General features: G+C 37.2%; 1 protein-coding gene across 5 annotated transcripts in view; it reads right to left on the bottom strand.

Moving 5' to 3' along the window:
- Positions 1–19907, bottom strand: part of IMMP2L (inner mitochondrial membrane peptidase subunit 2) — an 846417-nt gene that overhangs the window by 688551 nt on the left and 137959 nt on the right. The window contains exon 4 of one of the 5 annotated variants that reach the window (XM_058528439.1): positions 527–694. The exons of 3 other annotated variants lie outside the window; for them this stretch is intronic. In XM_058528439.1, the coding sequence (XP_058384422.1) occupies positions 640–694 (55 nt within the window). In that variant the 3' untranslated portion in view covers positions 527–639. Of the gene's footprint in view, positions 1–526; positions 695–6573; positions 6751–19907 lie in introns of those variants that run through there. One more of the 5 variants, XM_058528448.1, reaches the window with a different exon arrangement.

The raw sequence follows: 19907 nt of genomic DNA on the forward strand, positions 1-19907 counted from the left end.
AATACCTTTACTAACAGCTATGCCCCTGGCTCTCTTAAATATAAGCACTAGAATTATGCAAGATGGAAAATACCCAATTAGGTTTTCCTGGACCAATTTAGTTTGTCCAGTCATTGAATATTTTGACAATAAATATATTCACACTCGAGTTTTTAAGAGAAAAATTAGCCCTTTAATTAGCAGTAAAACCAATCTAGAAATGAGCTACCTGGTTTACCTCTGATATACTCTGAGATTGTATCACGTCATCAGAAATTTTAAAAAATACCAGGCATAAATTGCTATCCTAAGAGTACAAATTTAACTTCAGCTCCCTTTACAAAAAGTAACAGAACCTGTTTCTCTAAAGTATTGGAGTTGATTCTAAGTAAAAACATCAAGCATTTTTGGTATGAAAAACATCACTGCTATCTGTTTTCCATGTCACTGGAATAAGAGAACAAATCTGAGCTCCTTATTCAGATACAAGTGGATCTGGGAATAAAGAAAACCATGATATCACTCAGGTGCTTGTATTTCAGTGCTTGTATTTCAGTCAGCCAGTGCTGAGACAACACTGCACCAACTGTTGTAGCTGATGAACTTGGCTGGTTAAAATATTGCCTTTGAACCCATGTGAACAGCTCTTCTGGACTTGAGTCACTCAATAAATAGATATTGACCATGCACGCTGCACCAGGTATTGCACTTGTCACTGGAACATAAAGATTTTAAAAAAAAAAAAGTTTAGAGTCTAGTGAGGAAATATATGCCAAAAAAAAAAAAAGTTAGTGCAATATGATAAATGCAACAATAGACTTATGTATAAGATTGCTGCTAGTGTAAATCTGTGTTTTTCAAACTATGGATTCTGACTTATTTTGTGAGCCATGGAATCAATATAGTCAGTCACAATCAGCTTTTTTTTAATGTAATAGAATAGAATATAAAACACTAAAATGTACTTCACGAAATAAAACACTATTTTAAACTTCTTTTCCAGTTTTTCATAGGTATAGATTTAGACATAGACACAGACATAGGTTTCAGTATAGCTATAGACAAAAATACAGAAGTATATATATATTTCTATATATGTGTGTACATACGTACATCTGGGTCACAATGTAAAATATACTTCTTACTCGGTATGGTCAAAAAATTTTGAAAGCCACAAGTAGATGAAATTTGCCTGAATAAGTCAAGGCAAGCTTCATGAAGGAAACAGCGATCAGGATGACACTGCATGAAAAAGTTTGTTCAGTAGAAGGATAGGAGGCCTACAGACAAAGAGAACAGAGTATGTACAGGTTGAGCACAGTGAAATGTGATTAGGGCCACATGTTAAAGTAATATTTTGGATATACCAAATCAAATAAAATATACTATTAAAATTAATATCACCTCTTTTTATTTTTTTACTGTGGCTACTAGAATATGTAAAACTATATATTTGGCTTGCATAGTAAATTTCAGTAGAACAGCAGTGGGGTAGAAGATGAACTGGAGGAAGGAAAATACATCAGTGGTGATGAGGCCAAAGCTAGGCTATTGAAATAGCCAACGTGAGAGAAGATGACGGTCTAATTCAGAACAGTAAGAATAGAGAGGAATAGGAGAGAAAAGTTCAAGAGGAGAAAGGAAAATAAAAGAGACAGGACTTGGTGACTGACTCGATGTAAGAGATGAGGGAGAAAAAATCATGTGTTCATTCATTCATTCATGCAAAGATATCACTGCATGCCTAGGATACGCCAGGTGCTATGCTTCTTGTGCTATTGTGAGCTAAACGAGTATGAAATGCTTATCAACGTTCTGGGTTGGGAAACTGAGTGGATGTTGTTACCATCCACTGAAATAGCATATAAAGGAGGAGGAACAGTTCTGTTGTCATCAAATATAAAAAGAATGAGATGTCTATAGGATATTTAAATGGAAATATCTGGGAAGTAATTGGATGTCAGGGTCGGAAGTGCTAGAGAGTTTGGAGTTGTTAGTATACAATTGGCAGCTGATCCTTAGGAGGGGTTGTGATCGCTCGGGGAGAAGCTGTAAAGTGATCAAGGCCAAGGGCCCAAGGAAGAACAACAATAAAGGACACTAAAAAGGAGAAAAAGGGGAGAGAGCAAGTCCACTAACAGGGTGTAGCCAGATATGAAGGAGAAAAACCCATAAAGGGTAGAGTCACAAAAACATAAGAGAAGAAAGTTTTAAGGAAGTAACATTCAATAGAATCCAATAAGAAGAGTAATTTCAAAGAAGTACTCAAAAGTGTAGAACATTCGGTAAGTTAGAGATCATTGATGACCCTCGTGAAGGTGATCCCAGCAGAATGGAGGGAACAAGCAAGATGCCAGACTGCTAAAGAGCACAGGGGAGGCAAGGAAGGAGAGAGGCCAAGTAGAGACAACTGTTTCTAAAACCCTACTTGTGAATAAAAGAATGATAAAGTAGTGAGCACAGAATCATGGGAGGCTTTGGGGTGCTTTCATCTTTGTTTTTTGACATGAGAGAGTCTTAAACATGTTCAAAACCTCAGAAAAGCAGTCAGGGCAGAAGGATTGGTTAAAAAGGCAAGAAATGGAATAACTAATGGAGCAATGGCCTGAGGAGCTGGGGGAGGAGCTGTTCACCTAGAACACAGGTGGACAGGCAACACTGAACAGGAGAAAGGACATCTCTTCCTCTAAAGATGAAAGGGAAGAGATGACAATCAATTCAGAGGCAGGTAAAAACTAGTTTCTATATTAAAATATTACTCAGGTTACACAGCAATCACTGGGCTCCTTTGGTTAATGGTAACTGCAAATGCCTCAGTTCCAAGGATCTGATTAATACTTATATGTATAGCAAATGTTCTAAAGCCAAGGGCACAGATTCATCACAGTAAGGGCAAGTCAACTTCAGTCTCCTCCATGGCCAGTGACTTAAAATGCTCTAATACAAAAAACCTGTGAGAAATGATTGTCATTAGTCTCGAAGAGGAATGGAGGGAGAAAATGTGGGTTAGTGTGTCTTGGGACAGAGAACCCTTATGTCCCTCTAGGATTTCAACCCATGTACATCTGGAGTGGAGAGTGTGGGAGAGTTTCCCTCCTCTCTGCATAACCCCTCACTAGCTCCTTCCCCAGGGAAGAGTCACAGCTACAACACTGAGCTGCAGTTTAAACCTTATGGGTGGAGTTCTTGTGCCTTAAAGGCAGGAACCCTGATTCCCTCTACCTCCACTCTTCTTGTTTCTGCTGTTGGAGTGGGGAGCATGCATGCTGGGGCAGAATCTGGTCCTCCAAGCAGAGCGATCAAGATCATTTTGCGTGAATGAAAAAAGAGACCTGTTCTTCTGTATCTGCTCTCTGCTCCAATTTCTCCACCTACAACTAGAGGGGTAAGTGGGATTGAGCCTCATTGGAGTAGGAAACACAGTTAAGCCTCCAAACCGAAGCCTCATGGTTCAACATCCCTTCACTGGACACAGAGGTTTACCAAGCATTCATCCAGCTATGAAACATTACTTAATTTCCCTGTTGACCTCCATGGCTTCAGTCCAGAACCCCAGAAGGCAAGACAGGTAAGTGGAGGATTAAAACATCAAAAATCCCACCTTGAAACTCCCTTATCCAAAAGCCCTTAGTAACAGACAAACTAAGATTTGCACTAAATTTTTCTGCTTCTTTCTTTGTTTTTCATTTTTCTTTCCCTCAGTCTGACTCTCCTGAAATCCTCTCTCCTACTGCTATGTGTTCAAGTCCATGAATATCTATTTCATTTGTCACCCTATCAAGGAAGTCTTCCCTAATTTAAATATCACTGCTTCATCTATGCTCTCATAGGCCTTATTCATACCTCTAAGTACTTTGTTTTAATTAGTTACGTAACTGTATCTCCCCTAGTAAATCAGATAGAGATTGCTAACTTCAGCTCTGTAACCCTGGCCTTGAGAACATTGTCAAGGTTGGTCCCTGCTCCAAGTCACAATTCATCTCTCCTTCCCCTGAACTCCCATAGCACTTTGTAGGGCAGCGACTGGGCTCAATAGCACTCTACCAGCACTCTCCCTCTTTTTTTGGAAGAACAAAGGAAAAAAAGAGACCCAGAGGATTTTGTATCATGGATAAATAATCTGAACTAATCTGACTGCTCAGACCAGAAGAACTCAAGGAGCAATCTTTTGACTCATGAGCTGCTCCATTTGGCCTGGGGCTATGGGAACTCTTAAATCCTCAGGCTGGAAGGAAGATCCAGAGACAGGGAAAGCAAGTCATGAAGCATCATGACTGAGGCCAACAAGACAGCCAGCCTTTGCAGCTGTTACCCCCGCCTTTCAGAAGGAGTACTTCACATACATATTTTTAAACTGGCTAAAGTAAGTTAAAAAGTACATAGATTGTGCCTAATAAATGCTGAATTGCCAACTCGATTATTAATAATGGTAAAGCACCTTATAAAGTATATTACAGCACACAAAGTACCCCAAAATACTTCCATTTTACGCTTGAGGAAATGAAGTCTTAGATAAATTGGTTAAGTTCTGTAAGGCCTCATTCATTAACAAATATTAAACAAATGCCTTCTATATGCAATGCACTGGGACTGAAGCAGTCCTGCTCTCATGGAGCTTCTTCTTATGGGGGAGACAGATAATAAAATAAATTAAAAACTGTATAATATGTCAAATGGTGCTAATGGGCAAATAAGGCCAGGTGGGCACGAGGTAGGGGTTTCGATTAAGATGGCCAAAGAAGGCCTCAATGACAAGATGACATTTGAGCAGAGACCTGAATGGGGAGGAAGAGAGCCAAGTGGATGATGTCCCAATCTGAATTGTAACCCAAATCTTGGATTTCCACTGCTTATGCTCTTTCAAATACACCAATTTGCCTCTAAAAGCGGAAGACCTTGACGTTCAGGAAAGTAGCAGATGAAGCAGTGCCCTATTCTCAGCATTTCGGGCACATTAGACAAGTAGTTCAGAAAATCCTGAACAGGGCCCAGAGCACTATCCCATGCCCAAGTGAGTCCCCGACTACACATTTAGATCCTCCGGAAAGATGCCAAGTGGTAATTTTCATTGACAGGACTAGCATACCACTCCAAATAGCAAAATGCTAAAGTTGTAACTAGAGAATCTTTGATCTTTTTATTGTTGTTTTTAAAGGCAAATGTCCTGGGTGGTTTGTTATGGTTTCTCTCACACAAAAGTCATTTCACTCTACTCTGAGTTGCTTGGCTGTCACAAGACAGAAATGAGCTGCAATACGAAGAGCATATCAAGAGGAGAGAAAAGTACAAATATCTGGTCCTGTACCCAGGTCACCGCCTTCATCTAAGGTATGATTTACCTTTTCCAGTGAAGTATCTGTACAGCTCAGTTAATTACCAATCAGAAGTGAAATTTGATTCAGAAAGACTCAACCCAACAGCTGTTCCACGTGATTGCTTACCACCCAGATGTAACCATCTCTACAACAAATACGTCTTCACTGCATAAATGACACCTCCATGAGACTCTGCTCTTTCCTTTGCCCAGTTTGCACCAGTCCTTAATATCATTCTCTTTTGGACTCATATACTCATTCATTTAACATACATGACCTGAATACCTACGATAAGCCACGCACTTTGAGTTGTTTCCTATTTGAAAACGGTGTGTGTGTGTACACATAAACTCACACCGATTATATGTATTGGCCTGTGTGACCTCCATTTGGGAACATTTCGAAGCATTTCAACTATTAAAATTCAAATGTGAATGTATGTGTGCTTGTGTGTGGGTGAATTTGTGTTGAAAGGCAGAGAGAAAAAGAGAGGGAAAATGGGATAAGAATGAAAGTTACATTAGACAAGGACAGGAGAAATCATAAAAGACTCATGAGAAAATGAAAACATATTTAAAGAATGAAGTGATCCGTCACTCACTCCTCTTGCCCGTGCAATCACAGGCACTGCTCATTGCCTGCTTTGCCCATATCCCATGTGTTCCTGAAGTGGGGTACCTGAGGGTTACTGTAGATATTAAAGCAATTTGCTGTTTTTCCTTTGTAACTTGAGGGGCGACTCAGGGGTCTCGAGGATTTGTGAGCTTGTTTTCCAGAGAACTTGTGAGCTTGTTTTGCAGGAGAAAGAGAATGCCTTTGGGGAGGTTGCAATCACCGGATGGCCTGGCTGGATGGCCATGGCCAGCACTCAGCAGCTGTTAAAGCCCAGTCAGATTGCCCAGAGGCTTATCAGGAGTGACCCCTTTGTTTCCCTGAACACCCTCCTGCCAAGCTTTACAAAACCCCCCTGCTTTCTGTTCTTGTGGAGGTGGATTTGCGCGAACCCAGGCTCCCACCTACTCATTTTGGCCAATTCGAATAAATCTTTCTCCATCTCCAAGCACTGATGTCTCAGTGTTTGGCTTGCTGGGCATCGGGCACAAGAACTTGAGATTAAGAGGTTCGGTATCACTCCCTGTGTTCCTTACAGGTTATACATAATCAAGATCTACCTTTAAAGCTATTTGCAAAAATATCTATGCCATCAACTTTTAGCTGACAACTAGTTATATTTTATCTTCCAAAAGAAAATTAGGCATAAAACAACCCCACAAAAAAAAATATCAGAAGAATTAATACCACTGCTTCACAAAAGAGGCAAAAGAGAGAGATTTAACCAAGATAATACCTTAAGTTTCTGTCTCACCATCCATTAATTTTAAATTTGATTCTGCTTTTTATAACACAAAGCACTTATTCAAAAATAGCAGAAGAACCCCTATATCCATATGTTGTCCTGCAAAAAGAAGAAAATACTATTATTTATATCTCTTGTTCAAACACTATAAGAATAAAAGAACTATTTTCAAAAATGATGAGGTTCCTGCAGATAACATTTACCCACAGGATTTGAGGCTTTTTGTGACATAAAGTATAGAGTACTTTGAGGATGGTTACGGATGCAATGGCACAGAAAAGCTTTTAACTTTGGCTCATTTCCTCTGACCACCATGCGTCCATTCTAAATTATAACCTCTCAAAGCTACAGATCCTTTAAAACTAGCTTTTAAACCACCTTTCCTTGGTATCATCACAAAATAAGAACACTTTGTTACTTGAAAGTAGAAGCACAAAATTATTGGGCTCAACAACTGTTCTCATTATTGCAAACCAATAAACAAGGCTCAACAAAAATTGTTTTTGCTAATAGCTAATGCTTATTGAGCTGCCGAGAAATAAATCCAAAAGAAACCAAAGGCAGATCTGCCTTAACAATATAGATGGTTTCTTATTCAGAAACTATCTTTAATATCAGAAATGGCTAGCACAGATCCCAGTGCTATTATCATCATCCATAATAGAATCTTAAGCTAAGCACTAGAATGCTGTCATTCACATCTTAGAATAGCAATAATTTAAAAAAAAAAAAACTAAAATACTAGAGAATCCTATTTTTAATTTAGAATTTCCTTTATGATATAACCCATACTGAATGTTACCTCCTCACCTGCAGAATCACTTTTGGGGTCCCTACAGCACTTTATATCCAAAGAAAAATAATAATAGGGCTAGGAAACATGAGAAGCACCTGGGTGCTGCCCCTTGGTTGAGGCTGAGGAATTAGCTGGCATGGCCAGCAAAGCCAAGACCAAATACTCAATGAGCCAGTTGGGGATAGTAGGGCCAAGCCAAGGAGGTGACGCACATAGCTAAGAGACTGGTTACATACGGGGGAATTGAGCAAACAAGTAAACATATAGAGGATAAAGGGAGCCAAGTTTTTCAATGTTGGGGAAGGAAACTACAAGTATAAAAAGGGAGAAGGAAAAATAAATTCTGTTATTTGGGGGTGGAATTAGAGATATCAGTAAGAACATAAATTTTTAGATAGATCAGTCCATCAATCTATAGATACATACATACATACACGTATGTGTGTATGTGGTATATATATATGTAAATACAAATCTATATTTCCTAGGTTTACTCACTAAGAAGACCAGAAGCAAAGATACCCCAATAGCGTGAGTACCTCCAGAACCCAGATCTTGGTTTCTTAATGTCATTCTCCACTAAAAAGAACCATTAGTCATTAGTAATTCGAAGGCTGTGGGAGGAAAAGATAAGCCTGGATCACATTTTAACATGATGAACTGAGGACAGAGCACAACTTCTGTGGTAATTCTGCCCAAAATACATCATCTGAACCTATTCATGAGGAAACATCAGATAAACCCCAACAGAGAAGCATAATTTGGCTGTACTCTTCAAAAGTGTCCAGATCTTGAAAGACAAGGCAAGACTACAGAACAGTTCCAGACTGAAGGAGACCCAAGAGCCAGGACAACTACATGCAAAATGCAACTCTAGATTCTGGACCTATAAAGAACATCACTGGGACAACTGGTGAGCTAGGATTGGGATCTGTGGATTATACAGTAATATTATATCAATATGAATTTCCTATTTTGATGGTTATATTGAGGTCACGTGGGAGAACATCTTGATTTTTAGGACATACTCACTGAAGTAGTAAGGGAAAAGGGGGGGCACTATGTCTGCAACTTTTACTCTCAAGCCAAAAAAAAATAATAATCATGTGTGAGAGCAAAGGGGGAGGGAGAAGAGAGAGAAAGAAGAAAGAAAAAGAATATGATAAGGCAACTGTAATAAAATGTTAATAATAGAAAAATCTGAGTGAAGAATATACATGAGTTCTTTGCCCTATTCTTAGAATGTTTCTATAAGCTTGAAATCATTGTAAAATAAAAAGTTTAAAAAAGGAAGAAATGTTTGGTCATAAATGTCCATATACTATTAAGAAAAGCCTTAACTTTCTATGAAGGGCCACAATCTGCTACGAATTTTTCAAAAAAAATAAAGTATCCTGTGGCTAGAGGCAAAATACAGCCTACATAATTCTAAAAGCACTTAACCAAAATAAGGACGTTAAAAGGGCTTTTATCATCAGTATGTCTAAAAAATGTGAACATTTGCCTGATTACAGGGGATATGCGCTGGGAATTATAAATACTATAAAGACAAAATGGCAAAAAATCTGTGATACCCATAAAAGAAGATCTGTGCAAGCAGAGATGCGTCTCCCAGATGCCCCCTTCAAGGATGGACTGGCTCACTGCCATCATGAGGGCAGCGTAGTCAGTAGAAAGCCTCCAGGTCGGTAGACTTCAACATTTCCCTCAGCTGCAGACAGCAGCCCCACCGTGGGGCATTCCACATCCTGCGACAGAGCAGGGACGACAGGAGACAAGGCTGAGGGCAATACTGCCTCCAGAGTGCCCTGCCAGGCTGGCTGGGGCTTTGTCAGGCCTGCATCACGGTTTCGCTTCTTTCTCTGTCCAATCTGGTATCTTTTTTTTTTAAATTATTGTATTAAGGTCACATTGGCTTATAACATTGTGTAAATTTCAGGTGTACATTATTATATATCAGTTGCTGTATAGATTGCATCATGTTCATCAGCAATAGTCTAGTTTTTATCCATCACCATACATATATCTTTACCCTTCCTTTCACAGCAGTTGATCCCTGACACACACCTTTCACCCCAAACTCCATCTCAGTGTTTACTTCTGAGGAACCCAACCTAACAACAAAGCCTTCCTTTATTATTTGACTAAACATAGCTTGATATAGACACATTTTATAATTTCGTCTTGTGAGTTAGTAATGTTATTTCTGACTCTTGAGACAGTCATAAATTTTCTTAGGGTGAATTCTGCCTCCAACTCTCAACCATTTACCTTCTCACGCTGTGTGACAGAAGAATTGTACTTTCCCCTTTTCATGTTAGCCAAATACAAAAGATAATCATTGTTTAAACAACAAATTTCCCTCTTATGGTCCATTAGCTCCTGCTGCTTGTTCCTGTAGTGAAATTGAAATACTACAAAACGATTTCCATGGCAATAGATAATAATCTAGTAAATGTGAATTTCTGACAGCAACAGAACAAAACGAGGAGATTATGGGACTGCAGTGGGACTAAATTTCAATTTGTATGTGTGTATTTTTAGTATTACATTTTAAAACAAACAAAAAAAACAGACAAATGCACACACACAGAACTATGAAAAGTAAAACTCTAATTATAGGATAAATTTTAAAAACAGATCTCAATAATCAATTTGTACTTTTACCCCCTACAATTACTACCAAAATACATTCAAAAAAATTTTTGCTTATAAATTTGAGAATTCTTACAACTTTTATTTGAAAGTCTATTATCTATGATATCAGTTTCAATTACTAATATATCCCATTATGTTCATTTTTAGTAATAATTACAAATATGGATTAATATGTAAATGAAAGATTCTCAAAGGACTAAAGAATCTCTAGAAAGCATAGGAATAGAGGAACTGGAGAGCTTGTGAGGATCACAAACACAGTAGCAGATCTCTTGTCTGAGACGTGGTTAACCAATGCTCTCCGTTCCCCCCGTAAACCACGCAGGCTGATGCCCTTCGGCAGCACGCTGTGTAGGCCACTACACTATGCACGTGCTCTTCCCTCTCTTGAGTTGTTCACTCACCAAGAGTCATTGTTTTCTTCCCACACTTACTACCAGTTGTTCTTATTGCTGTACTTGTATAATTTAATTAAATTGTTCACAATCTTATGAAATATAGTGCAAAAAGGGAAGAATTATTGCATCTAAGAAAAATAAGTATAATGCTTTGCAAAGATTTGATAAAGATGAATCACTAAAAATATGAACAAATTGGGTACGAACAAAGCTAGACTGTGGACAATTAGAGAAAAAATTATTCAAATCTAGAAGGATTCTACACTCAGATTGCTTTGTGTCTTAAATGTTTACTCTTTTTAACAAGTAAACTGTAGATAACGCATTGTGTCTGTGCTTTAAACGACGACTATGGAAAACTATGCAAAACTCCGAACTGTTTAAAGGAAAAAGCTTCAGCCTTACAACAAAAGATGGCAAATAGAGAAACAGTTAAGAAAGACAAGAGTATGAGTGTAAGGAAGCCTAGTTGGCTTCCTTAAAACACAGCAATATAACCACACCTGTCCTTCATTTGCCTTCACTCTCTAGGTGGGATTCCAGCCCTCTGTTCTTAAGGATGGCACTGAGCACTGCCCCTTCTCCTTGACCCGTAATATGCACTGCTTCCATCTCAGGCTAATTCTTTCTGGTTGGCAGCGAAGGCTTGGAAAGTGTTCTTCCCCTGCTTGCTTCACTGTCCTCTCCTTGCTTTGCACATAAAATTCTTCATTAACAACTTGATTCACTTGTATCCCATGTATCACATGTACAAATTGTATTTTCTCTTTGGCCATCTGCTACCCAAGATGGGCCACAGACAAGAACTTATTCTCGGCCCCACAGTCACTTGGGCAATTGCTTAATTGATCACATTTCCAATCCTTTATGCACCCTTGCCAATGGATATATTGGCTAACCAGGAAAGGGTTACCTGGATGAGTCAAGCCTCTTTTTCCTATGCTAGCCACATTTTAATAGTCAGTGTTCTCTGCCTGCTGGAAATGTACAAGAGCTACCACAAAAAGAACATTCTGCCATGGGCCCAGCATTTGTAGATTTAGATCCTAGAGCATCTGCTCTGACTACTTTTTACTCTAGTCTATTGTGTTAACTTCCTTAGCTACCACTGACTATCAACATATTATGTCCTTACCTCCCTCCTCCAATTTTTTGGCCTATTTTTTTGCTCAGTATTTCTCCTAATTATGCTTGAGCTGTTTTTACTCACATCACTTCTGACACCAAATGAGAAGTGTTTTTCTTCCTGATACCAACCAATTCTGACACCAACTGGGTGCCCTACAATTCAATTCTGACACTAATTACCCAGAGTTAGCATTAGACTCCAAAGGTTCAAGGGCTCAGTCCCGCAAGACTGCCGTCACTTCAGACATCAGTCGTAAGACACTCTGTCCAACTTGCCTACAAAGTTGAGGGGGTTCCCACAATCCCACCCTTTAATAATTCATCAGAATGTCTCAGAAACTCTGGAAAACACTTCAATAAGTGTTTTATTATTACTGGTTTATTGTAAAGACTACAAATGAACAGCAAGATGAAGAGGTACATAGGGTGACGTCTAGAAGGGTCCCGAGCACAGGAGTTTCTGTCCCCTTGGAGTTGGGGTACGCCATACTCCTAGCACGTGGGTGTGTTCACCAGCTTTCAAGCTCTCTGAACACTGTCGTTTAGGGAGTTTCATGAAGGTTTCATTATACAGGCATGAGCGATTAAGGCATTGACTGTTGGTGATTTACTCACTCTCCAGTCCCTCTCCCCTCCCCAGAGGTTGTGGAGTGGGGCTGAAAGTTCCAAGCTTCCAGTCAAGACTTGGTGTTCTGGCAACCAGCCCCCATCCTGAAGCTATCTAGGGGCCCACCAAGTGTCACCTCTTTAGAACAAAAAACAACTCATATCACCCTTATCACTCAGAAAATTTCAAGGATTTTAGAAGCTATGTGCCAGGAACTGGGTACAAAAACCAAATAGCTCTCTTTAATACCACAATGCATTAACTTCTTTTTCCCTTTTTCCACTTTTCTATAGACCACCTTACAAGAAATAGCTCTCTACTGTGACCCAGCCCCTGCAACTTCTCCCTTCCCACCACCTCTTGAGAAAACTTCTCCCATTTCTCCTTTCCCTCCCTCTTCTTTCCTCAGGTTTGTACCAGATAGAGGCAGGATTTAGACCATTACATATGTTCAATTAGACTTACACTCTGTTGTCTGCTCTGCTCAGGGAGTGTCCACCATCTGTAAACTCTGCATGCTGGGAAGAGTTATTCAACTTTGCTCCTGATGTTTTATGTAGGAGAGATTCGAGTACAGGTTCAGTGTCTCTAGAAAGAACACTTCCCTAGGAAATATCTATTTCTCAATGTTCATTTATTGTTTTACTTTTAAAAACCCCTCCATCACCATTCCTCACTGCCAAGGGTACAACTCAGCAATCTAATGTCTAAAACTAGGAGAAACTAAAGCTTAGCCCCCACGCACATTAAAAGCTATCCCCACCTGAAGATAGGCAGACCCCTCAGAAACTTTTCTTCTGATACTCCATTCACATAAATGGGTTCTATATACATATCCTTTTCCTGAAAAGGACAAGCCCTGTAGCCAAGAGATGCAGAATAGATACTAAACTTCATTCTGAATTGAAGCACTCACTGTTTTTTATTGCCATGTTATCATATTTTCAAAATTTTTTCTTTTCAGTGATGATAACCTTTTTAAAAACTGACCTTCAAGATAGGAAACAGCTACTGATCAGTCTGCTAGTCAACTCTCACATCCACCAACCAACATATTTCATTTATTACGATACAATTTTTTAAATATTTTGTCATGTCTGGAATCAGGATATACCTTACAGTCAATGATAGCATAGTTTAAGTGCCAGCATTTTTTCTTAGTGGTACATAAGATAAGGAGGCATCTTAGATTTGATAAAATATAATAAGTTCCTCTCCCAACAGCCTCTCGTTGACTACCAGAGATAATCCATGTAAAGCACTTAACATTGGATAGGGCATACAGTAAGTGCTCAATAAAATTTATTTGCTGCCATTGTCAAAGTCATCACCATGTTTTTAAACGAGTAGCAGAAATTTCAGAAATAAAGATAAATTAAGTTAGAATTCTGATGCATTCTCTTTATTCTACTTTTCCTCTGAGCGCCTTTTGTTTATTTGTTTCTGTCCTAAGTTTAAACTTTCCATTTGTCTCCATGTGAAAGAACAGTAAAAAGTCTGATGGAATTGTTAAAACTTGTACTAAATGACTTAGCTCAGAGTATTCAAGCTCAACAGGTTAGAATTTTTTCATATCAAAAGGACTTTAAACATCAGATCCTTTCACTAGCTACCAAATCAAAAAACTAGGAATCTCATTAAATAATAGACTATAAGACAACTCCATGGTTAAGAGTCTTTGAAAATGGCTCTAATCAATCATCTCGTTTTCCCCCAACAAAAAGAACCGCATCATATTTTCAAATGATGTAAGAAGCTATTTTTATTCCACATCACTCTTCTACACTCTACCATTTTTTCTGTCTCCATAAACAGTAACCTGAAATGTATTTCTGCTTCAATTAGAAAGCAATCAATTAACTAACCACACATTACTACTTATACTGAGGTTTACTTTATCCTTTATCACACAGTCATTTCAGCAGAATTATTTTATTTCTTGTCAGTGAATGTGCTAGTATAATAAATATCCACATTTTAATGAAAAATATAGTAGAGCTACAATATTTCTAAAAGTAAGAAAACAATGCAAACAGTACAGCTTTTTGATATTTTCATACATGAAATTGTTTATTTTTTGTAGATGGTTTTTGTCTTTCTCTTATTTAAAGTAACTTAATTGAAAGCATAGTAAAATTTCATCTCTGGTATACTAAAAAAACACAACTAACTATAGTAACAGTATTCTGTAACATTCAAGTGAAAACTATTAGATAACGATTATTGATTCAATTTGGACCCTCGCCAAAACAGTGCTATTCAACAAATTTACTTAAAATTAATTCTAATTATTGAATTTTGATGTGCCATATTGCGCTAAGAATAGAGAAATATAGTTGGCAAATTATTTGTACAAATACAGTATGACTATAACTCAATATATATTTCTAATCTGCAATTTTTAATTTTTTCTCACGAAAATTTGTGGCTATAGAAAACAAAAATATTTTTAAACTATCAGAAGAAAAATCACACAATAGATATATCCACAATATCTATATAGTATATGTTCCTCTAGCCTTTTTTGTACACATATATTTTTCAAATATTGGGATGATAGCATACATCATTTTGTAACTTGCTTTTTTTTTAACAGTATAATAGTAGCATTTCAATATCCTTACATAGTCTTCAAAAGCATGATTTTTCAATGGCTGCAACTATGCCGTTCATCATTTGGATATACCATAGTTTATTCAGCTGACCCAGCACTGTTGGACATTTAGGACATTTGCTACCATAACAATGCAACAGTGAACATCCCTTTATCTTCGCTCTGGTCTCTGATTTGTTTCTTAGTAAAAATTTCTAAAAGTTGAAAATTTCAAGCAAAGGCATATAAACATTTCAAGGCTTTTTATGCCCACCACCAAACTGCCCTCTCTCCAATAATACATAAGAGTACAGATTTACCAGAAACTTCATCAACATTGAGTGTCGCTAGTATGGTAGATGAAAAAGTGTGTCTCATTTAATTATATATGATTTCAATTACAAGTAGGGTTAATAACTTTGACAAATTAATTTTCCATTTGCTTTCTTTCTTTTTTGAACTATCTATTCATGACTTTTGCCCATTTTCCTTCAAAGCCATTGTTTTTTCTTATTATTTTGTGGCTGTTCTTCATACATGAGTCATATGTTAGATACTGCTAATACTTTAAGGTTCTCATTTGCTTTTAAATATCATTTCAAGTTTTTTGACAAATAAAAGACATCATTTTACATAACCAAATTTATCAAACTTTTCCTTCTTTATGTCTCCCTTTAGTTTTATAATGAGGAAGGTTTTCCTCATCCTCGTATCAAATGAGTCACCTGTACTTTCTTCTAAATATTTTATGGTTTCCATTTTTGGTATTAATTTTTTAACCCATTTGAAACGTATGTTGCACATAGGATCAGTAGAGACTTGATGTTTTTTTAGACAAAATTATTCTAACACACCAAGTATAATCATAAACACTTTTTAGATTAAATGTATTATTAATGGTCTTTTCACATCACACAAAACTTGTTTTTCTTTTTTTTTTCAATGTAGGTTATAAATATGCACTAGCATATCCTATCTTTTGGCTTCTTTCCAGAGTACAGTATCAAGATTCTCCTTCATTCCTTGCTTCTCATGCTACCAGCACTATAAAATAAGAGAATCAACAGAACATCCTACATTATAAAGAAAAGTTTAATGTTTTGGCTCAATGCAGAACACACCAAGTACATCTATAATATACTACTTTAAAAAGTGGACTCAATTCCTCTAGCTATTGACAAAGATTCAAAATTAAAAGCAGAGGATGAACTTACATAAGTTCCATTTTAAACTAGCCTTAAAACACCTGCACTATCTGTAGTATACCAACACAGTATAGATCGGGCTTTGATTAAATGTCAGCTTGCCACAGATGTCTTTCCTGGGCCCCAGCCCCCACGCTCCAGCTGGCTGAGGGACCTCTCCTGCGGGTTTTCCAAGCCACCTGAACATACCTGATCACAGCACTTATCACACCATATTTCACTTTCTTATTTACCGGCAAGTCTCCCCACTAACCCATTAGAGCCTCAGAAGTAAAAACTGTATCTCAAACATCATTTTATCCCTATCACCTAACTAATAGTAAATAGCTTGTAAATATTTGTTAAATGAATGAATGGGTGCAGGATTACAAGACTTCTAGTCTTTTTCAGGTCTACCAACAACTAATGATTGTGATAGTAAACAAATCATTTAACCTTTATAAGCCATGGTGTCTAATTCAGAAAGGGTAATTTCTTAACAAGATTATCTATTAAGTCTGTTCAAGTTCAAAATTCTATGACGATATGAGCTCTGTTTCCAGAACCCAATCTTATACTCTGCTGCGTGTACCTCCTCCTTGGTGGTATGCCATCGTCCCCACCAGTCTGGCCCTTCCAAACTTTCTTGACTGTATCCACCCTATCCTACTGTCCATGTAATATGTTCCTACCCTGTTCTCCTTAAGATTTTTCTACGTGTTCAACCACCTACATCTATAGTCTGAATGACAATACCTTTTAATGTACCTTCCTCATGCTAAATTTACATTCAGGTGCACGCATGGCTTAACGGGAAGATACTAGTGATGGGGGATGTTCAGGCACGGAGGCTGAGGAGGAGATCTCAGCCTACCCTGTTCACATCTTTGGAAAAGCATACAGCATGAGGCACAGCTGCATTTCTACTTTAACATAAAGTGTCTCTGTAGTAAAGCTTATTAATATCATTTTATAACTTTACAACTCTCATTTCCATAATGATCACCAATAGAAATTACGCTTAAGAATTTTTAGAGTCATATCAAAAAAAAAAAAAAAGATTAGACTGATAAGCCCTTCTCACATATATCCTGATAAGGAAAGCTTTATTTTGTTTTGTTTTTGTGTTTTCCACTTCTCTTGCCCTAGTCTAGATTTTTAAAATATTTCCACAAATTTTCAGACTAACTTCACCTTGGATTGAACAGATTTGCTTTTATTTTTTAAGGATTTGATGACATGTTGTGAGATTGTGTATCTTTTTGAGACACCTTAAAAATTTAGGCTGTCATTCTAAATGTAATCCACTAAGTTATAACATGAGTTAAAATAAAGTCTGTAAAATAAAATACAATTCCAATTTGCTAGTGAATATTTATATATAAATATTAAGGATAGTATTTTAATTCAACAAATATTTTCTGACTGCCAACCTGTCCAAAGTTTTATGCGGGAGCAAAAGCAATTAAAACCAATTTTCTGCCTCCAAGGAGTTTTATCTTACATTCTGGTAAGGTAGAGAAAGCTATGCTCAACTAACAATAACACAAAATAGAATAAAATGGCTCTCTAAGAAAAATAAACTAATTCTGTAGTGGCATGAAAGAGTTTTAGCATTAAAAGAATATATAGATAAGTAGAGGGAATTAAAACTGTAGTTCTAATACCCTTCCGAATTTCAGTGTACTTCTTTGAGCAATAAATAAAGGGAAAATTACCCAACCACGTCATTTCCAAAGGTACACTGTGGATTAGGCCTCCTGTAGCACTTCTGTAAAAACGGGCTCTGACTGCTAGTGGACAACTGCTTGCTGTTCAGGAATTCCTATTATCCATGAAGAGTGAATGAGAAAAATGTCAGGCAACGCATGGTCATACAGAGCAACTCAATTGATAAACCATGGACTAGATAGCTACCTACAAGGTCAGGTGGAAGGAATAATTGGAGATGCTATTAAGCAACAGAATGAGGAAGACTACAAATCTGTTATTAAACCAACATTTATTTAGAGCCTTAGTGTGAAATGCTAGGTTAGTGAATAAAATCCAGGAAACATATTCTCTGGGAGATTGTCTCCCATGTTATATATTCATAGTTTAAAAAATAATAATAAATTCAGAGACCAATCCTTCATCCATTCACCCTGTAAATGTCCTAGGTATTCAAAACAAAACAAAGCAGAAGCCTTCCATTCTGAAACTACCTTTCTATAAAACACCTCAGCTGGTATTCCTGGTCCCTGACATCAAATTTTCTTATTCATATCTGTAGATTATCCACATAATGACATGGAATCTCTTTCCTTCAGATGTTGCTTTTATCACTTTATTTGCTCAAAAACTGAAAAACTTCCATTTAATACAATATGAAGTTCAAACTTCTTGAGGTGGCATTCACGACCCTTCGTATCTCTAAAATACCCAACCTGTTTCCTATTACTTTCCCAATAGGAATTTTCCGTTGCAGCTACAAGGCCCTCATAGTTCCAGAAACACATCATGTTTATTTATGTCTATTTAGATCTGTTCTTTCTGTGGCCATCTTCGCACAGCACATCCTCTCCCTCCTACCCAAACCTGTCCCAGCTCAACGCAACACCATTCCCTCCAGAAAGTCCTCCTAGATCATACAAATCCACACTACTTTCTTCCTTATTGTATATAATGTTCATTTTGATAATTAATCTCATGCTGCTTTTAAATTACTATCAGCTTTTCTCATACCAACGAGGTTAAAATTCTTAAAGTTAGATGGTTTACCTTTTATTTATTTTGTACTTCCTAGGATATCTAGTATATCACTTGGTGAATAGTAAGTATTCAAAATATATGTGCTGTTTAAAGATGGTCTATAAAATAATCTAGTCTAACAACTTTTTTTACACATGAAGAAACAGAGGACAGAAAGTTTAAATAACCATGCCAAAATCACATAAAGTTTGAGAGCCAAGTCCAAAACTCAAAACTCTGTATTTTTCAAGTTGTAAAGAATCCAGCAGAAGGTCCTGAAAGGGTAGGCACAAGGATCCCTTCCCATGTAATACTTTGATGGAAAAAGTAGCTTGAATTCTGAACGTGAAATTACCATCATAATTAAATGTAAAGTAATATTTGGGCAAAATTAGCCACGCTATTTTGAAGTCTTTTGAAGGATTTAAGTCTGTTGACTTTTTTTAACTGAACTATTAGTACAGGGGCCATACCTGGAACAATCCCAACCATGTATACGAATTAACTAATGTAAAAGAACAATATAATATACAAGGAGTTTTATCGTGAAGGCATGACCTAGCCATCATATTTAAACTGCCCTAGCTCACAGTACTTTATCTACTTGGCTAGAAAATAAATGGCCACATAATTTCATACTAGTCAATCCATTTTCTGAAAGATTTTGTAGTACAAAAGGCATAAATCCATCTGATAAGATAACTAGTAAAACAAGGAATCAGGGTCGACGTGATACAATTAAAATTGGTTACCACAGGGAACTGCAACATTAGGAGTGTTAGGAATTACTGAGAGCCTTTTAGCAAAAAATGGTTTGCCCAACTGCTATTGCAATGACAATGAAAAATTTTATTTCTTAATGACCTCATCTGCAACACATTATGTTTGACAGAATATAAATACATTCAAATATAATAGGCACATAAGGAATATCAATTATGACCACCCTCTTCCACAAATAAAATGACTTTCGAGCACAACTCTGAAGTGTTTTTAATGCTTGTTGGAACTCTTTTTCCATTTAGGAAAAATCAACTACACACAACAGTTCATGGAAAACTCAAGCACTTAGCTATCTTAGTGAAAGAAAGTCTATAAAGTCCACTTCTGATCAATTTGAAAAAATTTAAATTTGGAGAGGACATTGCTTCATTAAGTCCCT

The sequence above is a fragment of the Diceros bicornis genome, chromosome 3 (assembly GCF_020826845.1).
Source record: "Diceros bicornis minor isolate mBicDic1 chromosome 3, mDicBic1.mat.cur, whole genome shotgun sequence".
NCBI lineage: Eukaryota > Metazoa > Chordata > Mammalia > Perissodactyla > Rhinocerotidae > Diceros > Diceros bicornis.